The 22247-nt window shown below is 51.4% G+C and overlaps 1 protein-coding gene across 1 annotated transcript in view; it reads left to right on the top strand.

Annotated features, from left to right (window-relative positions):
- The window catches only part of LOC119975636 (vomeronasal type-2 receptor 1-like), a 29247-nt gene extending 14152 nt beyond the window's left edge, over positions 1-15095 (top strand). Inside the window, exons 6-7 of the mRNA XM_038815421.1 lie at positions 2458-2581; positions 13894-15095. Of these exons, the coding sequence (XP_038671349.1) occupies positions 2458-2581; positions 13894-14813 (1044 nt within the window). The 3' untranslated portion in view covers positions 14814-15095. The remainder of the gene's footprint in view (positions 1-2457; positions 2582-13893) is intronic.
- Positions 15096-22247: the final 7152 nt, after the last annotated feature.

Here is a 22247-nt window from a genome sequence, read left to right as displayed (position 1 = left end):
TGTGTGCGTGGGTTTCCTCCGGGTGCTCCGGTTTCCTCCCACAGTCCAAAGATGTGCAGGTTAGGTGGAATGGCCATGATAAATTGCCCTTAGTGTCCAAAATTGCTCTTACTGTTGGGTGGGGTTATTGGGTTATGGGATAGGGTGGAGGTGTTGACCTTGGGTAGGGTGCTCTTTCCAGGAGCTGGTGCAGACTCAATGGGCCAAATGGCCTCCTTCTGCACTGTTAATTCTATGAACAGTGATATACGTAGTTCCAAATCAGCATGGTGAGATACTTGGAGTGGAATATCCAGGCTATGGCGCTCCCATACATCTGATGCCCATGTACTTCTAGGTGGGAGTGGTCGTGGGTTTGGGAGGTGGTGCCAAAGGAGCCTTGGTGAGTTCCTGCATGTGCAAACATGGCTGCCACTGTCCGTCAGTGGAGGAGGGAATGAATGTTTGTGGAAGGGGTGTTGAGCTTCTTGAGTGTTGTTGGATGTGTCCAAAGATGTGCGGGTTAGGTGGATTGGCCATGCTAAATTGCCCGTAGTGTAAGGTTAATGGGGGGATTGTTGGGTTGCGGGTATACGGGTTACGTGGGTTTAAGTAGGGTGATCATTGCTCGGCACAACATCGAGGGCCGAAGGGCCTGTTCTGTGCTGTACTGTTCTATGTTCTATGTTCTATGGAGCTGCACTCATCCAGGAAAGTCGGGAATATTCCATCACATTCCTGGCTTGTGCCTTGTAGGTGGTGACAGGCTTCGGGGAATCAGCAGGTGAGTTACACACCATAAGGTTCCTTGCCTCTGACCTGGTCTTGTAGCCGAAGTATTTATATGGCTATCCCAGTTCAGTTTCTGGTTCATGGTAACCCCCAGGATGTTGATTGCGGGGTATCAGCGAGGTAATGACATTGAATGTCAAGGGATGATGGTTAAGTTTTCTCTTGTTTGAGATCGTCATTGCCTGGCATTTATGTGACACAAATATTATTTGCCACTTGTCATCCCAAGTCTGAATATTGTCCTGGTCTTGTTGCATATGGACACAGACTGTTTTAGTATCTGAGAAGTCACGAATGGTGCTGAACATGCTGCAATCATCAGTGAAGATCCCATTTCTGACATTACATGGAAGAGAGTCATTTATGAAGCAGCTGAAGATAGTTGAGCCTAGGACACTACCCTGAGGAACTCCTACAGTGATGTCCTGGAACTGAGATGATTGACCTTCAACAGCCACAACCATCTTCCTTTGTGCCAGGCATGACCACAACCAGTGGAGAGTTTTCCCCTGATTCCCTTTGACTCTAGTTGTTTTTTAAAAATAGATTTAGGGTTTCCAATTCTTTTTTTCCCATTAAGGGGCAATTTAGCGTAGCCAAGCTTTGACAAAGGGTAATCTGGACTCACGATATCAGCTTTTTTCTCTCCCTACAGATGCTGCCAGACCTGCTGAGATTTTCCAGAATTTTTTCTTTGGTCTCAGCCTAGCTATGTCAGACATCGGTGCACGGATCGCAGCAGACAGGACCACTCAGTGACAGATGCTGGTTGACGCATGTCGCTGCGCTGGTTCAAGTCCAGGGACGCTGTCTTCATCTGAAATTTCAGTGCCAGGGCCACATGGATCCCAGGCGTGGTGCTCAGGCCGACCTCATATTCAGTCTGGGTGCAGGGGAAGGAAGACAGCCACCAGTTGGACCACATACATAGCCGCAGTCAGGACCCACCGGTCCTGGATCCCCACGGTCTCCGTTGCCGCATAGACTGCCACCTAGATCGTCGCCACCTCCGCCGGCCGAGGTCCAGGAGGCTGAGATTCCTTACGCCACCTCGGGAGACTCGGACACGGGCTCCAACATGGACATTTGCCCGCCCACCATTGTCGTCTAAGGCTGGGCACAGCACTCCCGCATCGCTGACCCGCCAATCGCCGGTGAGATATACACGCTGTGCTTCTGATCCGTCAACTCCGGAACGTTGTCCACTCTCCAAATGGAGAAGAGGGCCTCCACCTCATCCTATGGAAATGAACATCTCTCCGAACATACGGGGGAAGGGGGGTGGAAAGCGCTGTTACGACCCACTGGGTGACCATGGACTATGCTCCATCCAGTTCCCGGTAATTCCCAGTATGAATGCCCCCGGTAATTAGGGGCGGGGGGTCCTCTTAAGAAGGGGAACCTCTATGTCTTAAAACCCCAACCTGGGTACAGGTCAGAGAGGGGGATCCTTGGGGAGAGGAGTTGTTAGTAGTGTAGATTGTGTAAACCTAAATAAACCAGTATTCATTTTTTCCTACTGTGCGTTCCTCCATCTCTTTTGCCGGATTCTACACAGATTAAATAAAATAAGGTCCTCGATAAAACTATGTACGCCAATAATGTAGAAAACAAGATTCATCTTGCCCAACTCATTATTCAGCATAATTTCTTTGTTTGACCTTGTTTTTTGATTTGCTTACCAAGGTTCCTCGTTCTGTGTGCAGTGAAGACTGCCTCCCAGGAACTCGGAAAAGAGTTCAACAAGGACAACCAATCTGCTGCTTTGATTGCATTCCTTGTGCTGATGGAGAGATCTCAAATGGCACAGGTAACCTATATATAATGAAAATGCACTTTGATGATATCCACTTTAAAGAGGGTTTGGTGAGCAGATAGACTTTGCATGTCCCTAAAGAACACAGACAATGGAATGGAAGTGAGGCGTAGACTAAAACTATTTCCACAGGTCTCTGATCTTCAAATGCTGATCTAAGAGAAGGACCAACTGGGCAGGTAGATGTTCTTTAAATGCCACATTTTAAAAAACATGGTGGGTTTTTTAAATGCCACATCCTGCACCCCGTCCTCCCGAAAGCCATCATACCACAATGGTCACAGATGCAGCCGTAGATGGAAAGGGTCACCTTGGCATAGATGGTCTTGCAGCTGTGGCCTCTTTCTATCTTTATTTCGGAAAAAGAAGCATATTGTCAAAGGTTTTCATCTTGCACCCAGCATGATACTCGCAGGAATACCAATTGTAAAGGGAACAGTAATCTGCTAAAGACTACAAAGAGTTCATCAAACTTACCAAGGTTTGACAAATACCCCACAACATGCTGAAAACAGTGGAATAAAATCCTTACAACCTCACTAAATTGCAGAGACAAACCAAAATGCTGGAAGACTAAGAAAAATTCAACAAAGCATCTTGACACGAGAAGAAGTTCCAGAAGCAGATGCGCAGAGGAAAAACCATGAGGAAAAGCTGCAAAGAAAGGCTTGGAAGCTGAAGGCAAATATTCAAAATTCAATACCATAGCGGATTCCATTGAATCTCCTTTGGAAGTTTAACTTCAGAGTGCGGAGTTGGCAGAGCTTACAAGAGTGAGGTAAATCTTTAAAAATTCCAAACTGCAGGGTCCTGCAAAATCATTAAAGAAATTTGGGGCGTGATTTAATGGCCGTGCTGCACCTAAGTGTTAGCACGATGAGCCGTTAAATCGCGTGAGAAACCAAAAACGAGAAACTCGCTGGACCCGTTCACTTTGACGAAATCTGGATCCCACCATAGTGTGCCGAGAAACCATGAATTACCTTTTAAGCCCAATCGCCATACAATTAACAGGAGCAACCCCTTGTCTAACGGCCTCCCATGATCTAACGGCCTCCCGAGCAAGTGGTCATGCGGGGCGTGAATGAATACTCCTTTTTAAAACTGTGAGGCTGGCGGGAGGGCTGTTGCTGGGGACCCGGGGAGGTGAGTAGCCACCTTCCCTCCCGGGCAATGAGCCCGGGGTTGCTGCCCCGGTGCTCAGAGGAGGGTCAGCTACGGTTGGGGTGGGCTGCCATTGGGGGAGGTGTCACCCATGGCCTCAGCTGGGGGTGAGATGGGTGTCTCAGCACCCATGCGTCCGACATGCCCCCCCCGGACCATGTGATTCCGTTCCGGGGCAACTCCAGCCCCAACCCGCCTGCCTGGCCGACCACCCAAAACTCCGACTGACCACGGGGGCCACTGACCGCGCGGCTGGAGGCTAATTGAGAATCGGCAATCGTAGTTAAATGAGCACTTCCCACCTCCCAAATGGATTCCCGTGGGTCAGTGGGTCATGCAGCTTGTGGGAGTTATTGCCTAGCTGGTGCTCCTCAATCTACACCACAGTCTGACCCCTGCCTGTCAGCTGAGTGCTAACTCAGACTCATCACCTGCACATGGTGTGCCGGGGTAAGGGATGGGGGGGGGAGCAGAGGCATCGAGGACATCCAAGTCCAGGGAGTTGGGCAGAGTATTGGTGCCAGACGCGTGATATTGGTCGCAGTCAACTTATTTTAATGCTATACACATGTGTCCCCCACTGCTCCAATCCCCAAACCATCCCACTCTCCCAACCCCTCCCCACACTCAAAGCACCTCCCCTTATCCTCTCCCCATCCCCCAGTGTCCTCTCAGTGATCCTCAACCTGTGTAGCCTTCCATGCTCTACCACTGCGCCTAAGTGTGCCCCCAGGATGAACATCAGAGGTGATAACCTGTGATTATCCTTTCTTATCCCTCTATTCAGTTGCACCGTCGGGACCTGTAAAGACTTAATTACCCGTAAAGACTCTTATTCAAAGTATCATCTTGCATTATTGAATTTGTCTATATACATGTTTGTGGAACCCACCTCTTCATTCACCTGAGGGAGGAGATTTCATAGAATTTCATAGAATTTACAGTGCAGAAGGAGGCCATTCAGCCCATCGAGTCTGCACCGGCTCTTGGAAAGAGCTCCCTACCCAAGATCAGCACCTCCCCCTATCCCAAGAACCCAGTAACCCCACCCAATACTAAGGGCAATTTTGGACACTAAGGGCAATTTAGCATGGCCAATCCACCTAACCTGCACATCTTTGGACTGTGGGAGGAAACCGGAGCACCCGGAGGAAACCCACGCACACACGGGGAGGATGTGCAGACTCCGCACAGACAGTGACCCAAGCAGGAATCGAACCTGGGACCCTGGAGCGGTGAAGCCATTGTGCTATCCACAATGCTACTGTGCTACCCATGCACTCCGAAAGCTAGTGATTCGAAAGAAACCTGTTGGACTTTAACCCGGTATTGTAAGACTTCTTACTGTGCCCACCCCGGTCCAACGCTGACATATCCACATCATTTTAGCAACAAGGACCCAAAGGGGGAGAGGGTGATTGTGTAGTGATAATGTAGTAATAGTGAAAATGTAGTAATAACAACATAAGACATGAAGTAAACCAGTACAACTCCAGATACATTGCATAAAGATTCTGGGGTAGTGTAGTATAAGGATCTAGCACATATAAGCTTTATGCAGGACTGGGTACAGTACCATCCACAAAGTGATGTAAGGGAGCAGATAATCTGTTGGATAGAGCCGTGTGCAGAGCCGTTTGGAGACAGAACCTAGCTTGTACCCTTTATTGTATATTTGTAAATAGTTCCAGTAGTTAATAAAGACTTTGTTTGTGCGATTCGGTGGTGCAATGGTTAATACTGCTACCTCATGGTGCCAAAGATCTGGGTTTGATGCCAGGTCACTGTCCGTGTGAAATGAAAAAATGAAAATCGCTTATTGTCACGAGTAGGCTTCAATGAAGTTACTGTGAAAATCCCCTAGTCGCCACATTCCGGCGCCTGTCCGGGGAGACTGGTACGGGAATTGAACCGTGCTGCTGGCCTGCTTTAAAAGCCAGCGATTTAGCTGTGTGAGCTAAACCAGCCCCTAAATGAAATGAAAATCGCTTATTGTCAGGAGTAGGCTTCAATCAAGTTACTGTGAAAAGTCCCTAGTCACCACATTCCGGCGCCTGTTCGGGGAGGCTGTTACAGGAATCGAACCGTGCTGCTGGCCTGCCTTGGTCTGCTTTCAAAGCCAGTGATTTAGCCCAGTGTGCTAAACAGCCCCTGGAGTTTGCACATTCTCCCCGGGCCTGTGTGGGTCTCACCCCCCACCCCACAACCCAAAAGATATGTAGGGTAGATGGATTGGCCACACTAAATTTCCCCTTAATTGGAAAAAATAATTGGGTACTCTAGAAAAAAAAGCATTTGTTAACCTTTTAAAGATTACAAAGACGTCATCAAACCTACTGGGATGAAACCAACATCCCACAACAGTAACCACAAGGGCAGCACGGTAGCACAGTGGGTAGCATTGTTGCTTCACAGCTCCAGGGTCCCAGGCTCGATTCCCGCTTGGGCCACTGTCTGTGTGGAATCTGTACGTTCTTCCTGTGTCTGCATGGGTTTCCTCTGGGCGCTCCGGTTTCCTACCACAAATCCCGAAAGATGTGCTGTTGGGTAAGTTGGGCATTCTGAATTCTCCCTATGTGTACCCGAACAGGTGCCGGATTGTGGCGACTCGGGCCTTTTCACAGTAACTTCATTGTAGAGTTAATTTAAGCCGACTTGTGATAATAAAGATTATTATTACATATGGGTGGCACGGTAGTGCAGTGGTTAGAATTGCTGGCCACTCCGGGGCTACAAAGGCCTTTGAATCCTGTAGCATGGTCATCACATCTATCCAGAAAATTCAACCATGACTGTGAGAAGGTCCTCATTGAGGAATCCTTGCACTTAATATTTGAGTGGTTCTGGCTACTTCTATAGTGCAAAAATGCCTCCATTGCAGGCATGCTATTAGGGCATCAGAGGTTTAAAAAGACGCAGTCTAAAAAACAATTGCTGTCAGACAGAGCACTTGCTCTTTCTAGGAAGCATTTCAGAGTAGAATCTACTATAGAAAAATGCAGTCAGGCAGGACGTCTGCTCAAAAGAGGAAGTATTTCAGAGTTAATGGACCATGAAGTGCTATTAAAACAAACAAACCAATCCCTCCTTTGAGATAGCCTTCAGCTGTCAATCAAGAGACTTATAATACATTCTCCCCAGGGCAGCATGGTAGCATGGTGGTTAGCATAAATGCTTTACAGCTCCAGGGTCCCAGGTTCGATTCCCGGCTGGGTCACTGTCTGTGCGGAGTCTGCACGTCCTCCCCGTGTCTGCGTGGGTTTCCTCCGGGTGCTCCGGTTTCCTCCCAGTCCAAAGATGTGCGGGTTAGGTGGATTGGCCATGCTAAATTGCCCGTAGTGTCCTAAAAAGTAAGGTTAGGGGGGGGGGGGGGGTTGTTGGCTTGTGGGTTTGGGTAGGGTGATCATTGTTCGGCACAACATCGAGGGCCGAAGGGCCTGTTCTGTGCTGTACTGTTCTATGTTCTATGTTCTAATAGTCGATGGGATGTGAAATGTAAACAACTAATTACAAAGGGATGAAAGCAGGCATACTGCAACAGTGAAACCGTAGAGCCTATTGAAAGTTCAAAGGGAATTACTTCCGCTTGTGACCATGGCGTGGTTGGTCACATAAAGGGCTGTTCCTGTTCAAAGTCACAGAAAAGGGCTCTTTTTATCCAGATCCGGGTGGAATTTTGATGAAATGGCATAGGTGAATGTCAGAGGAGTGGTTTACCCCTGGAATGGTGTGTCCTCTGATCACCGGATCCGGCAGAAAACAGTGAGAGGTTAGGCTGGAAAGTTGGAACAGTCTTGTGCTTCACAGACAGTTTCTTCCAGCATGCAGGCTGGGGAGGGGCAAGCTGTAAGGCCCCAGATACAGGAACTGATGACTTTTATCAAGGAAGAATTCGATAAACAGAGGAAAGAAATGCATGAGGATCATGCAAAGGCCGTTTCAGAAGCTGCGGCATCCCTGAAGAGTACTTTGGAGCGGATGGAGAGGTGTTTGGAGGTGCAGGGGTCACATATTCGGGAGATTGAAGGGGTGATCTCTGACCACAGCGATCGCATGGTGGCTCTGGAGGCGGAGGTGGGGCTCCAAGGAGACGTCTGTAAAACGCTGAGGGCAAAGGTGGAGGAGCAGGCGAATGCCTCGAGAAGGCAGAACCTGCGAATAGTGGGCCTGCCTGAAGGAGTGGAAGGTGTGAGTGCCACGAGGTACGTCTCGAGGATGCTGGCGGGACTGGTGGCAGAAGGGATGCTAGATAAGGCACCTGAAGTGGACCGAGCGCATAGGTCTCAGGCAAAAGCCTAGAGCTGGGGAGCTGCTGCAGGTGGTGATCACGAGACTCCATAAATTCGTGGAGAAAGAGAAAATTCTACGGTGGGCCAGGGAGAAGCGTAGCTGCGAATGGGAGGGATTTATAAGGACATTGGAGCCGAGTTGGCAAAACGATGGGCAGGTTTCAACAAAACCAAGGTGGTGCTGTGCTGGCGGCAGATCAGGTTTGGGGTGCTCTACCCGGAGAAATTGTGGGTGACGTTCAGAGGCCGGGAGTATTATTTCGAGACCCCAGAAGTGGCCGAAGACTTCATGAAGGAGCATAAACTGGGGGAGAACTGAGTGGACAATGCTTGGGATCTCTGTGACGCAGGGTCACCCATTTTTTTCACTTCATAAAGGCCCGCAATCTGCCCTACTCCATCGAGGAGGTCTGGGCTCTCACCAGAGACTGCCAGGTCTGCGCGGAGTGCAAACCGCGCTTCTACCGGCCAGACCGAGCGCACCTAGTGAAGACCTCCTGCCCCTTTGAACGCCTCAGTGTGGATTTCAAAGGGCCCGTCCCCTCCACCAACCGAAACATGTACTTTCTTAACGTGGTCGACGAATACTCCAGATTCCCCTTCGTCGTCCCATGCCCCGATATGACATCTGCCACCGTCATCAAAGCCCTCAACACCATCTTCGCTCTGTTCAGTTTCCCCGCCTACATCCACAGCGACCGGGGATCCTCATTTATGAGCGATGAGCTGTGCCAGTACCTGCTCAGCAAGGGCATTGCCTCGAGCAGGACGACCACTTACAACCCCCGGGGAAATGGGCAGGTGGAGCGGGAGAATAGGACGGTCTGGACGGCCATCCAGCTGGCCCTACGGTCCAGGACTCTCCCGGCCTCCCGTTGGCAAGAGGTCATCCCCGACGCCGTTCACTCCATTCAGTCGCTCAGGGACCTGGCGCCAGGGCAGAGGTAAGTGGGGGTATGTGGGGACCCAGCTGGCTCCAGGTCCATGAGGGAGACTGTGTCTTGGCGGCCGTCGGTGTACGCCACGTAGGCATATTGCGGGTTTGCATGGAGTAGCTGTACCCTCTCAACGATCGCTTCCGCCTTGTGGAGCCGCACGTGCTTTCTGAGGAGAACGGGACCTGGAGCTGCCAGCCATGTTGGGAGTGAAACTCCGGGAGTGGACTTCCTGGGGAAGGCAAAGAGACGTTCATGGGGGTTTCATTAGTCGCGGTGGAAACGAGCTGGTCGTGGCTGCAGATGGTTTACATTATCCAGGTACGGGAAGGTGACCCTCAGTCCGTACCGGTCAACCATTTGGTCCATCTCCCGTTGGAAGACTAAGTTAGTGACTCCGAAGGGAACCCTAAGGAAGTGGTAAAGGTGGCCGTCCGCTTCAAACATGGTGTACGGGCGGTCCGCCTTGCGAATGGGGAGCTGGTGGTAGGCAGATTTCAGGTCCACTGTCGAGAAGACCGGGTACTGTACAATCTGATGGACCATATCAAATATGCGTGGGAGGGGGTACACATCGAGCTGCGTGTACCGATTGATGGTCTGACTGTAGCCAACGACCATCCTGTTTTTCTCCCCAGTTTTCACAACTACCACTTGGGCTCTCCAGGGGCTGTTGCTGGCCTAGATAATACCTTCCCGTATCAGCCGCTGGACCTCAGACCTGATGAAGGTCCTATCCTGGGCGCTGTACCATCTGCTCCTGGTGGCGACGGGTTTGCAATCCGGGGTGAGGTTTGCAAACAGAGAAGGCGAGTCGACCTTAAGGGTCGTGAGACCGCATACAATAAGGGGTGGTAGGGGCCCACCAAATTTCAGGGTTAGACTCTGGATGTTGCACTGGAAGTCCAGGCCGAGTAGCAAGGCAGCGCAGAGGTTGGGGAGGATGTAGAGCCGGAAGCCACTGAACTCTACGCCCTGGATGGTGAGGGTGGTGGTGCAGTACCCCGGCACGCCACGGAGTGGGATCCGGAGGCCAGGGAGATTTTCTGGTTAATGGGATGTACCGTGAGGGAGCAGCACCTTACTGTATCGGGGTGGATACAGTGCTCCCGGAGTCCAGAAGGCATGACGTCTGTGCCCATCGACTTTCACTGTCGTCGACGCGGTCGCAAGGCTGTGCGGTCGGGACTGGTCGATCGTGATGGAGGCGAGACGCGGCTGGGGTTGGAAGGCCCCTGGCAGGTCGGTGGCGGTTGCAGGCGATGAGCGGCCCGATGAGCAGGGGTCCTGAGGCGGGGAAGATGGCGGCGCCAATGGGGCGCACTTGGCGGGCGGCATTAAAGATGGCGGCGTCCATGGGCCGCACGTGTTCTGAGGCGAGCAAGATGGCGGTGTCCACGGTCCGCACGTGTTCTGAGCCGAGGAAGATGGTGGCGCCCACGGGCCGCATGTGGTCTGAGGCGAGGAAAATGGTGACGCCCACGGGCCGCACGAGGTCTGAGGTGAGGAAGATGGTGACGCCCACGGGCCGCACGGGGTTTGAGGCGAGGAAGATGGCGGCGCCCACGGATCACACGTGGGGGGGTGCCGGGACAATGGGTCTGGTTACAGCGGCGATCGAGCGAGCCTGGCACACAGCAGCGAAATGTCCTTTCTTCTAGCAGGCCTTTCAGAGCGCGCTCCGCGCCGGGCAGCGCTGCCGGGGGTGCTTTGTCTGTCTGCAGAAGTAGCACTTGGGTCCCACGGGGTTGGGTTGCTGCCGCGTGGCGTAGGCTTGGGGTTGGCTGGGGGCGGTCGCTGGTGGGGTCCACGATGGGGGTGTTCGCTGGCGGTGTCAATGATGTCCAGGAGGGGGGCGCTGTGCGGTCAGGGGCGCACGCCTGTACATTGCGGGAGGCGACTGTGAGTGAGATTGCGACTTTCTTGGTCGCCGCAAGGTCGAGGGTAGCCCCTTCAAAGAGGCGCTGGCGGATGTACGCCGACACTATGCCCGTAACGAAAGCATCCATAATTAGGAGTTCAGAATGTTCAATGGCCGAAATGGCCTGGCAATCGCGCAGTCCCTCGCCAGGGCGTGCAGGGCACGCCATAAATCTTCCACAGACTCACCGGGGAGTTGATGCCGCGTGGACAGGAGGTGCCTGCCGTAGATTTTGTTGGACTGCTGAGTGTAGTTCTCTTTCAGTAGCGCCATGGCCTCAGCGTAGGTAGGCGCGTCCAGGAAGAGGGGAAAGATATCGGAGCTCAGCCGCGTATACAGGATCTGGAGCTTCTGTACCTCCTGAGGGTGGTTCTGTTGCAGATCTGATGTGTGCTTCAAAGCAAGCTAGCCAATGTGCGAAGGCCGACTTAGCGTTGTCTACTTGAGGGTGCAGCTGCAGACAATCAGGCTTGATGCGGAGATCCATCGTTGTAAAATCTTTGCGCAATAAATTGATGCACTATCAATTACGATGAGATGAGAGTAGAGTGCAATCGAGGCTTTATTACGCAGAGATGTGTAGCCTCCCACAGTTGCTGCGAAATGGCTGCAGCTCGGATAGGCCACACATTTATACTCCGCCTACTGGGCGGAGCCAGTAGGCAGGGATCTACCCCGGTACCTGTAGTACAGGAGCCTTACCGTATTACACCTCGCGTGTGATATATATACAACAGTGGTGACTACCACAGTTGCCAAACTTGCTTCATTATTATTGGGCGGTGAATGGTGTGAAGGAGAAGGAGTAGAGTGGGTTAGGATGGAGGAGAAATCTTGTAAGGGGTCTAGTTTGAGGGCTATGGTGAATGGCTCCGAGTAGGTATTCAAGGAGCCCAGTGGTGCAGTCCACGGTGAAGATATGGAATCAGCTGAGAAGATATTTTAGGGTGGAAGGGATGTCGGTGCTAACGCCGCTGTGCGAGAATCATGGGTTTGAGCCGGGGGGGATGGATAGTGTATACAGGAGGTGGAGGGAAGTGGAACTGGTTAAGCTGAGAGATTTGTATTTGGAGGAAGGGTTCGCCAGTCTGGAGGAGCTAAGGGAGAGGGTAAAACTGCCGAAGGGCAGTGAGTTCAGGTATCTACAGGTTAGGGACTTTGCACGAAAGGTCTGGAAGGGGTTCCCTAGATTGCCGGGATACACTCTGTTGGAGCAACTGCTGCTCTGGATGTGGAAGGGGAGGGAAGAATTGGGGATATATATAAGTGGCTGGGGGAGCAGGGAGGCGAGCGGGTGGTGAAGATCAAGGAGAAATGGGAAGTGGAGTTGGGAATGGAGATCAATTGGGGAGTATGGAGTGAGGCACTGCGAAGGGTAAACAGGACCTCCTCGTGTACAAGGATGAGCCTGATATAGTTTAAGGTGATGCACAGGGTGCATATGACTCGGGCGAGAATGAGTGGGTTCTTTCAGGGGGTAGCAGATGTGTGTGAGAGGTGTGGGCGGGGCCAGCGAATCATGTACACATGTTTTGGGGTTGTGAAAAATTGGGAAGATTCTGGGCGGGAGAGTTCGCTGTCTTAGCCAGGATAGTGTAGGACGGAGTGGACCCGGACCCTTTGGTGGCCATATTTGCTGTTTCAGAAAAGCCGGAGCTCATGGAGAGGAGGAAGGCCGATGTCTTGGAGAAAAATGTTGATGCACAATCAATGGACACGAAACGTATATGAAATCCGAATGAAAGGCTTTAATTAGCAAGAAGTGAATCTGGCAGCAGACGTACAGGAGAATGGCTGGCTGCCGGGGAACACGGGTTCTTATAGCCCGCCTTGTAGGCGGAGCTACCTTCCTATTAGCCAATCGGGCTAAGAGGCACATGATACCTGGGCCAATGGGCAGCCAGTCCTCTGCACCAATGGCAGCTCACACTCCCAGGTACCGTAATAGTCCTAGTCATACTACCACAAATTTGTACAAACTGTATAGTTGATTGTTGGGAAGAATGTTTCCCGGGGTGTTTATTAGCTGTAACCTACTTTGATACAAGTTTGAATAAAATGTGTTTAAAAAAAAAGAAAGTTCAAAGGGAATAGAATGGCATATAAACAACCCAGTACAGAGGGGTAAAAGAAGGCATCTTAAATATTGAAACCACAGAGCCTATTGAAACTTCAGGGGGAGTGAAACGCTTCCCCAAGAAACAAGCTGCAGAATGGCTCTGTCCTGTGAGAGGATTTTAGGGCAGAGAGGCTGTAGCTTTGCCCTGTTGTGAGGTGCTAACCATGAAAGAAAGCCGGTTTAAAGGCTTCACAGACACAATGCAACCCTTATTCCATGGGACCTGGCCCCCTCCAAGCCAGGCCAAGCTTCCCACATCTCAACTCCCTTGAAGGATTCCACCCACAGCATCTGGCGAGTGACTGCGGTGTCCTTGTGCTCCTTGGAAGTAAGTGGAGAGGGATACTCACCTCCTTTCACCCTCTCGGAAGCCATAGCGCCTGGTCACCATTTTTAAGGACTAATAGTGATTTGCGCCCAGGTGACTTCCTGATGAGGGGGTGGGAGAAAACTGGGAGGCCGCTGCATTCAACTTGCGAGAGGCCTCATTGCGGCAGAGGTCGGAAGGCAGGAAGACCCCCACCTGACATTCCCCTGCCTGATTAAAGGCCCACGACATCCAAATCTGCTCAGGAATGGCCATTAAATCCTAATCAAAATGTCTGTGCTGTCCAAATGTTAAAGTGGTATTAAACAGAAATTTTTGTTATTTTGGCATAGCGACATTATAAACAGAATAAATGCAAAATATAACAAGGAGATTCCAGGCCAGTGCGCCTCTTCCCATTCAATGGAGTTTACCCATTTCCTAATCCTATCGAAAGTATTTTAATGCCATATGATGTCAATTAAGTTGTTCCTTTTAAAAGCTACTGCCAGAATGACTGATAACTTTCAATTTATCTTTAAAAATTCAAATTCTTATCTTTGTTTTGCAGAATGTTTTCAGTGTCCTGAAGATTACTGGTCGAATAAAAAGAAGGATAAGTGTGTACCGAAGGAGGTGGAATTCCTATCTTTTCATGAACCATTGGGGGGTGTTTTACTATTTTTTTCAATATTAGGGATTATTATCTCTGTAGCTATTATTGTGATATTTATCAAGTTCATGAATACACCCATTGTCAGAGCTAATAACTATGAGCTGAGTTTTCTCCTGCTATTTTCTTTAACGTTGTGTTTTTTGACGGCTCTTATATTTATTGGTAAGCCTTCAGTCAAATTTTGTGTCCTCCGTCAAATAGGATTTGGCACCAGCTTTTCCTTGTCCCTCTCATGCATCCTTGTAAAAACAATAGTGGTAGTATTGGCTTTTACAATGACAACACCCCACCAGAATGTGTTAAAACGCTTTCGGCCCATGCATCACCGTTTGATTGTTGCAGCCATAACCCTCATTCAAATAAGCATCTGTGTTGGACTTTTGCTGTCATCATCACTTTCTGTGGAAAAAAACACAATGGCTGTGGTTGGAAAAATTATTCTAGAATGCAGCAACGGATCTGAACATGCTTTATTCGGTAATTTGGGATATGTTGGGCTCTTAGCTCTTCTCTGCTTTGTTTTGGCATTCCTGGCCCGAAAATTGCCCAACAATTTCAACGAAGCTAAATTTATCACTTTTAGCCTGCTGATCTTTTTTGCAGTGTGGATCTCCTTCCTACCAGCTTACTTCAGTACTAAAGGAAAATATTTAGTTGCAATAGAAATATTTGCTATCCTGTCCTCAAGCTTTGGCCTTCTTGCTTGTATTTTCTTTCCGAAATGTTACGTTGTTTTGCTGAGGCCTGAGTTGAACTCAAAACGTGGTCTGATGGGTCGCGCACCTCTAACAGGAGAATCCAACCTCAAAACCTAGAGGTCCTTAAAAGCTATCTCTCTGACCAAGCTTTTAGTTACCCACATAATATCTTCTTCTTTGGCTTGGCTTATACTTCTGTGAAAACCTTTGGACATTCTGTATGTTAAAGGTGTTGTACAAAAACATGTCGTTGTTGCTGCTGTTAAACTAAACCTCAGGCACTGAGATCAATTGAAAGTAGGATGCAAATAACTGTGCTTTATTATTTTAATGAAGAAAATATGGATAAATTAAACAGTGGGACTTTTAAAATTTAAGAGCTTTGTACAAACGTGATTCTTTTTTTAAAATATTTTATTCGAGGTATTTTCATGTAAACAAACAAAAGCAGAAGAACAACCAAACAATATTCTAAATAATCCACCCCCACTCCCCTCTCTGCTCCCCTGATACCACCCCTCCTCATCTCCCACCATCTCATTTTAACCCCCTTACTCCCTCATTCCCCCCCGCTGACCCCTCAAACCCCCTTCCAGACATCAATAAACGGCTTCCACCTCCGGTTGAACCCATCCACTGACCCCCCCTCTAGACAAACTTGACCTTCTCCAGCCTCAGGAATTCTGCCAGGTCGCTTGCCCATATCCCTGCTTTTGGCGGTTCTGAATCCCACCACCCGAGCAGAATCCGTCTCCAGGCTATCAGGGAGGCAAAGGTCAAGACATCGGATTCTCTCACCCCCTGGACGCCTGGGTCTTCCTACAACCCGAATATCGCCACCTCTGGACTCGGAACCACCTCCACCCCCAAAACCTTGGATATTAGGGAGGCGATTCTCTGAGCCCCGTGCCGGGCCGGAGAATCGGCGTAACCGCGCCACGACGCCCCGTCGCTTGCGCGCGATTCTACGAGGTGCGGAAAATCGGCGCCATTTACGCCAGCACGTTTGGCGCGGCACGGGCCGCGAGCCGCTGGAATCGGCGGGGTTACTGATTCTCCGGCCGGGATGGGCCAAGCGGCCATGCTGATACGACAGAGTCCCGTCGGCGCCGTTCACCCCTGGTCGCTGCCGGCGGGAACTCTGCGCAAACGTTTGGGGGGGCGGCCTGTGGGTGGGGAAGGAGGGCACCTTGATCGGTGGGGCCTCCGATGAGGTCTGGCCCACGATTGGGGCCCACTAATTGGCAGGCGGGCCTCCCCCCCCCCCGGGCCTACTTTCTGGCGCGGCCGGTCCCTGAGCACCACGCCATGTTGAGCAGGACCAGTGTGCTAAAGAAGTCCCCTGCGCATGCGGCGCGGCGCCCATTTGGCGCGGCAAAAGGAGGCTGGAGCGGCAAGAACCGCTCCAGCGCCATGCTGGTCCCCTATGGGGGCCAGAATCGGTTGTACCCGGGCCTGGTTCACGCCATCGTGGAACGCGACGGCCCGAAAACTTGGGCTCCATATTGGAGAATCGCCCCCCCAGGTCGACGAATCCTGCCAGATCCCCATCAACCTTGGACATGCCCAGAACATGTGGATGTGATTCACAGGCCTTCCCGCACATCACCCACAACTATCCTCTACCCACTCAAAGAACCAACTCAACTTGCTACCGTCATATGTGCCCTATGCATCACTGTAGACTGGATGAGGCTTAGCCTCACACATGATGAGGATGCATTCACCCTCCGCAAGGCCTCTGCCATGTCTTACTCCCTCCTCCCTCCCAGCTCCTCTTACCACTCACGCTTTATGTCCCCCACCATGGCCCCCTCCCAATCCATCAGCTCCTTACAGACATCGACCATCGGACACCTCGCCTATCTCATCCCTCGACAGCACCTTGTCTTGCATCCCCCGGGGCGGCAGCCCAGGAAAGGACGGCAGCACTCTCCTTACGAAGTCTCGGACCTGCAGGTACCTAAAACCACTCCACCTGGGCAACTTGTACTCTTTCTCCAGGTCCTCCAACCTCAAACTTTTGCCCCTATGAAGAGATTGGAAAATTGCTCAATCGCTGCCTGCCGCCACCGTCAAAACCACTTATCCATCCCAGTTGGCGCAAACCTATCATTATCCCAGGCCGGTTCCGACACAGAGACACCCTTCAGTCCCAAATGCTGCCTCCCCTGCCCCCACACCTTTTTGGCCGGCACCACCACTGGGCTCACGGAGTACCTGGCTGTGAGAATGGCAGAGGTGCTGCCAACAGAGTCCTCAAGCATGTTTCCCTACACGATGCCGCCTCCTTCTGACCCCATGCCGACACCTCTCCCAGAACCCAATTGCGAACCATGGCAATATTCGCCGCCCAGTAGTAAGTCGTCATGTTCGGAAGCACCAGCAAACCCCCCTCCCCCCCGCATCCCCTTGCCCCCACTCCAAGAAAGCCCTCCTAACCCACTGGGTCTTCCACACCCAAGAAAGCCAGAATCAGTGCATTGATCTTAAAAAATGATTTTGGAAAGAAGATTGGGAGTTTCTGAAACACAAACAGAAACCTTAGCAGCACTGTCATTTTTACTGTCTGCACACGCCCTGTCAGCGACAGCAACAGCACATCCCACCTCTTGAAATCCACTTTCATCTGTTCCACTAGCCGGGCCAGGTTCAACTTGTGCAGCTGCGCCCAGCACTAGGTCACCTGGATACCCAAACATCTAAAGCTCGCCCCCACCACTCTAAATGGCAATTCTCCTAACCTCCTCTCCTGCCTCCTAGCCTCAATTTGGAACACCTCACTCTTTCCCATATTGAAGTTGTACCCTGAAAACCAGACCAATTCCTTAAAAATCTCCATGATGCCTTGGATACTGCCCAACGGATCTGAAATATACAGCAACAGGCCACCAGCGTACAATGAGACCCTGTGCAAGATGCGCCCCCCCCCCCCCCCCCCCCCCCCCCACCACCAACCCGCTCAGACCCTCTCCAGTATCGACGCTCTAAATGCCATTGCCAGTGGCTCTATCACCAAGGTGAAAAGCAATGGGGGGGGGAACCCCTGTATCATCTCCCAAAGCAGCCCAAAGTACCCCTAACTCTCTTGCCTTATATATCAACAGGGCCCAATTTACAAACCCCTGCCCGAACCCGAACCGTTCCAGCACCTCCAGCAGGTAATCCCACTCCACCCAGTCGAATGCCTTCTCTGTGTCCAACGCCACCTCCATTACCTTCACCTCCTGCCCCTCCGAAGGCATCATGGTTACATTAAGCAGCCTCCTCACGTTCGCCGTCAACTGCCTCCCCTTCACAAAACCCGTTTGATCCTCGCCTATCATCCCCGGGATGCAGTCCTCGATTCGCGAGGCCAACAACCTTTGGCACAGCTTGGCATCTACATTCAGTAATAATGTTGGGCAGTACGACCCACACTGCTCCGGGTCATTATCCTTCTTTAATATCAAGATGATGGAAGCCTGCGCCAATGTAGGGGGGAGTTACCTCATTATACGCCCACACGAGCAGTGTCCCCAGGTCCGCCCCAAACATTTGGTAAAAATCCATATGGAACCCGTCCGGCCACAGGATCTTCCCTGCGTGCATCACCCCCATACTGTTCAACACCTCCCTCAACCCAATTGGGACCCCCAGTCCCTGAACCAACTCCTTATTTGCTGTGGGAAACTACAGCCCATCCAAAAAGTGCTGCATTCTGTCCTTCCCAGCCAACGGCTCAGACCCATATAGCCTTCTATAAAACGGCGCAAACAAGCCATTCAGCCCCGCCAGGTCCATCACCACCTTGCCCTTATCATCCCTCACTCTGCCAATCTCCCTTGCCACCTCTTGCTTCCTCAACTGATGGGCCAACATCCTGCTCGCCTTCTCCCCGTACTTATATGCTGCCTCCCTGGCCCTCCATAACTGCCCCACTGCCTTCCCCGTAGACACTAACCCAAACTCCATCCAGAGCCTCTGCCTCTCCTTCAACAGCCCTGCCTTCAGGACCTCCTAATACTGCCTATCCACCCCCAAAATCTCTCCCAACAGCCATGCCATCTCGACATGCTCTGCCTTTTCCCTGTGCACCCAAATTGAAATAAACTTCCCCCTAACCACCGACTTGAGCACCTCCTGCAGCATGGTGGCTGTGACCTCCCCCGTGCCATTTAACTCCATGTAGCCCTGCATGGCAGCCCTCACCCACTCACACACCTCCTGGTTGACTGGGGATATTGAGGCCATGGTCAAGAGGAAGAACGAGGCATATGACATTAATAGACAACTGGGATCAAGTGGATCCCTTGAAGAATATCAGGTTTGTTGGTGTAGATTAAGAAAGAAATCAGGAAGGCAAAAAGGGGACATGAGATTGAACCTGGCAGATAAGGCAAAGGAAAATCCAAAGAGCTTTTACAGATGCATAATGGGAAAAACATGACTAGGGAGAGGGTAGGGCCTCTTATGTCATCTATGTACGGTCCACAAGAGATGGGAGAGGTCTGAAATAAACATTCCTCGTCGGTATTTACTGTTGAGAAAGGCATAAATGTTAGGGAAATTGGGGAAATAAAAAGTGATATTTTGAGAAGTGTACATATTACAGAGTGGGGGGTGCCCAAGGTATTAAAGTGGATCAAGATAGATAAATGAAATGAAAAATGCTTATTGTCACGAGTAGGCTTCAATGAAGTTATTGTGAAAAGCCCCTAGTCGCCACATTCCGGCGCCTGTCCGGGGAGGCTGGTACAGGAATCGAACCGTGCTGCTGGCCTGCTTGGTCTGCTTTAAAAGCCAGCGATTTAGCCTTGTGAGCTAAACCAGCCCCGGGATCTGATGAAATGAATCCCAGGACGTTGTGGGAGGCTAGGGAGAAAATTGCCGGGCCCCCTAGCTGAGATATCTGAATCATCGACAGCGACAGGAGAGGTGCCTGAAGATTGGAGAACAGCAAATGTTGTGCTCTTGTTTCAGAAGGGCTGTAGGGATAAGCCAGGGAACTACAGACCGGTTAGCCTTACGTCTGTAGTGGGTAAGTTGTTAGAAGGTATTCTGAAGGACAGGATCTACAGGCATTTAGACAGGCAAAGGCTAATTAGGGAAAGTCAGCATGGCTTTGTAAGGGGAAAGTCATGTCTCATGAATTGGATTGTATTTTTGAAGGGGTAACCAAGAAGGTAGATGAGGGCAATGCGGTCGACGTTGTCCACAAGGACTTTAGCAAGGCCTTTGACAAGGTACCACATGGTAGTTGCAAAAGGTTAAATCTCATGGCGAGGTCGTGGCCCAGATTCAATGGTATTTGGTGCCAGAAATGAGCCCCCATGTGATGCCTGGCATTACTGGCTCCCTCGCCGGCTGATTCACCTGACACGTGCCTGAGCAGCTCACCATTAACGAGGGAAATCTGCTTTTTAGCGGTCCCTCACCACTCACTCCCAGTCAGCACACAAGCATTGCAGGGAGCAGACCTGCTCCTCGACACTGTGGATGAGAGACGGGGCACCCTGTTCCCTCGAGGGGGTTGGAGGGCCAGCAGCAGGTTTAGCAATGCCACCTGGGAAGCAGTGACAGCGGCTGTCAGTACGGGCAGGAAGAGGACCGCCGTCTAATGCCGGAAGAAGACCAATGACATCCAACAGGCTGTAAGGGTAAATTACGACCACTCACCTGGCATAACTTCCACCTGGCACCCCTCAAATTCCCAAACCCTCCCTCCTGCCCCCCCTCCCATAATCGGCTGTCTGACACCTCGCATCCACCCCATATCCAAACTTCATGCTTGTTCCCCAGAACCCCCTGGCACCCACCAGTACAACCTCTTCATGTACAGGTGCAATGCCCACATATGCCACCTGCTATAGACCTCACTGCCCCATCAAGCGTGGGCCTCGCAATGCCCTCTTTGTTCCTTCCGGAAAAGATAGCCCATAATACATGTGAAAGGGCCAAGATGGAGGGAGGAATCCTGGAGATTCGAGTCCTCACCCCCAGGCCCTGGAGATCCCGGAGTCAACCAGGGAGAAAGCAGTCACCAACAGCGAGGTTGGCCTACGCCAGAGAGATGAGGATCCACTGCCCCTTCACCCAGATGAGCTATCTCAAGTGAATTATTCATGTCAGACAAAAATATCCTTCCCTCTCACTGACCACATGAACATTGTCTCGCAGGATTGCCATCTGATGACGGAGTCGGTACACATCCCCCCCTCACCCAAGGAAACATCTCAGTGGAGAGCTCCGTGGAGACCACTGGAGAGGCCTCACAGCTTCCACCTTCCACCAGAGCAGAGAGACACACATCACTGAGCGACATTAGTGGACAGAATCTGGTGAGCACCATACAGTAATTAATGCCCATCAGGTGGAAGAAAGAACATCCAAGGGAGACGGCAGTCAGAGGTCCGCTGAATCCCAGGACACAGCTGGGTCCCAGCCAGATGCCAAGCCTCTGGACAAGGGTCTCCCAGAGCTGATCCAGAGGACATAGCCGAAAGATTCAGGAGGGGGTATCAGTGATATTCCAGTGACTGCAAGGCCGATTGAAGGAGTCCCAAAGGCTGCTGGCACAGGAGATGATGCCAACAATGCTTGGCACCGAGGCCGACACTGCGAGGGTGGCGACCGCAGTGGAAAACCTGAAGCACAATATCCTGAGTGCTGGTGTCAAAGGTATTGCTCAGTCGGTGACTACCATGACTGAGGGCCCAGTTGCTGAAGGATGTGTCCCAGTTGCAGGTGGACATTGCCAAGGCACTCCAGACATGGCCCAGTCACTGAGGAGCATTGCTGAGAGCATAAACATCATGGTGCAGACAATAGGGAGTCTCCAGGACTTGCCACCTGCTATAGACCGCGCTTGCCAGGTGACTCAGAGGCCTCTGGATCTCACTGTGGCTGCTTCTCCGACCCATGGATTCCCCCAGGGCTCTACGGACGCCGCCATGGAGTGGGAAGTGCTGGGGGTCAACCCGGGTCCTGCCACCAAAGAAACTACAGCGGTCTCCATTTCTTCAGAATCCCCCCCTCCTGACACTGGTGCATCTCAAGGCCAGTGGGCAAAACAGGGTTGCACGGCGACGCCAGTGACACCGGTAGGTCGGCCAGGGCCCCTGGCTCCAGGCCCTCGAGAGGATGCCCGCTAAGGGCATCAAAAACCACAGGGCATGGCTGCCTCCATCTCTAATGTGCATCCAGGGAACACACCTAGACGTAGCAGTAAACCATGGAAGATCAAGAAGAGTGAGGAATACTGAGTGGGTACGGGGGTGGGGGGGGGGGGGGGGGGTCACTATCTGTCGCTAGAGTAAATGGAAAGCAGTCACAGTGAAATGTTCACTATTAAAACATGTCACACATCATACATGTCAAGCCTCTGCCACATTAATCTTCACAGCAGACCTGCCCGCACCCTCGCCCCTTGTTGCCCTCTGCACCCCCCCCACACCTGGGCACAGTGGTCAAAGATCAAAAGCCCCCGACGCAGACCCCGTTCAGAGGATGGGTGTGAGCGCACTGACAGAATAGAGACAAGAATCAGACATTTGCAGAAACCGCGGAGCA

The sequence above is a fragment of the Scyliorhinus canicula genome, chromosome 13 (genome assembly GCF_902713615.1).
Source record: "Scyliorhinus canicula chromosome 13, sScyCan1.1, whole genome shotgun sequence".
Taxonomy (NCBI): domain Eukaryota; kingdom Metazoa; phylum Chordata; class Chondrichthyes; order Carcharhiniformes; family Scyliorhinidae; genus Scyliorhinus; species Scyliorhinus canicula.
Note: the sequence above shows the minus strand (reverse complement) of the source record. Positions and strands in the feature narration are given on the sequence as shown.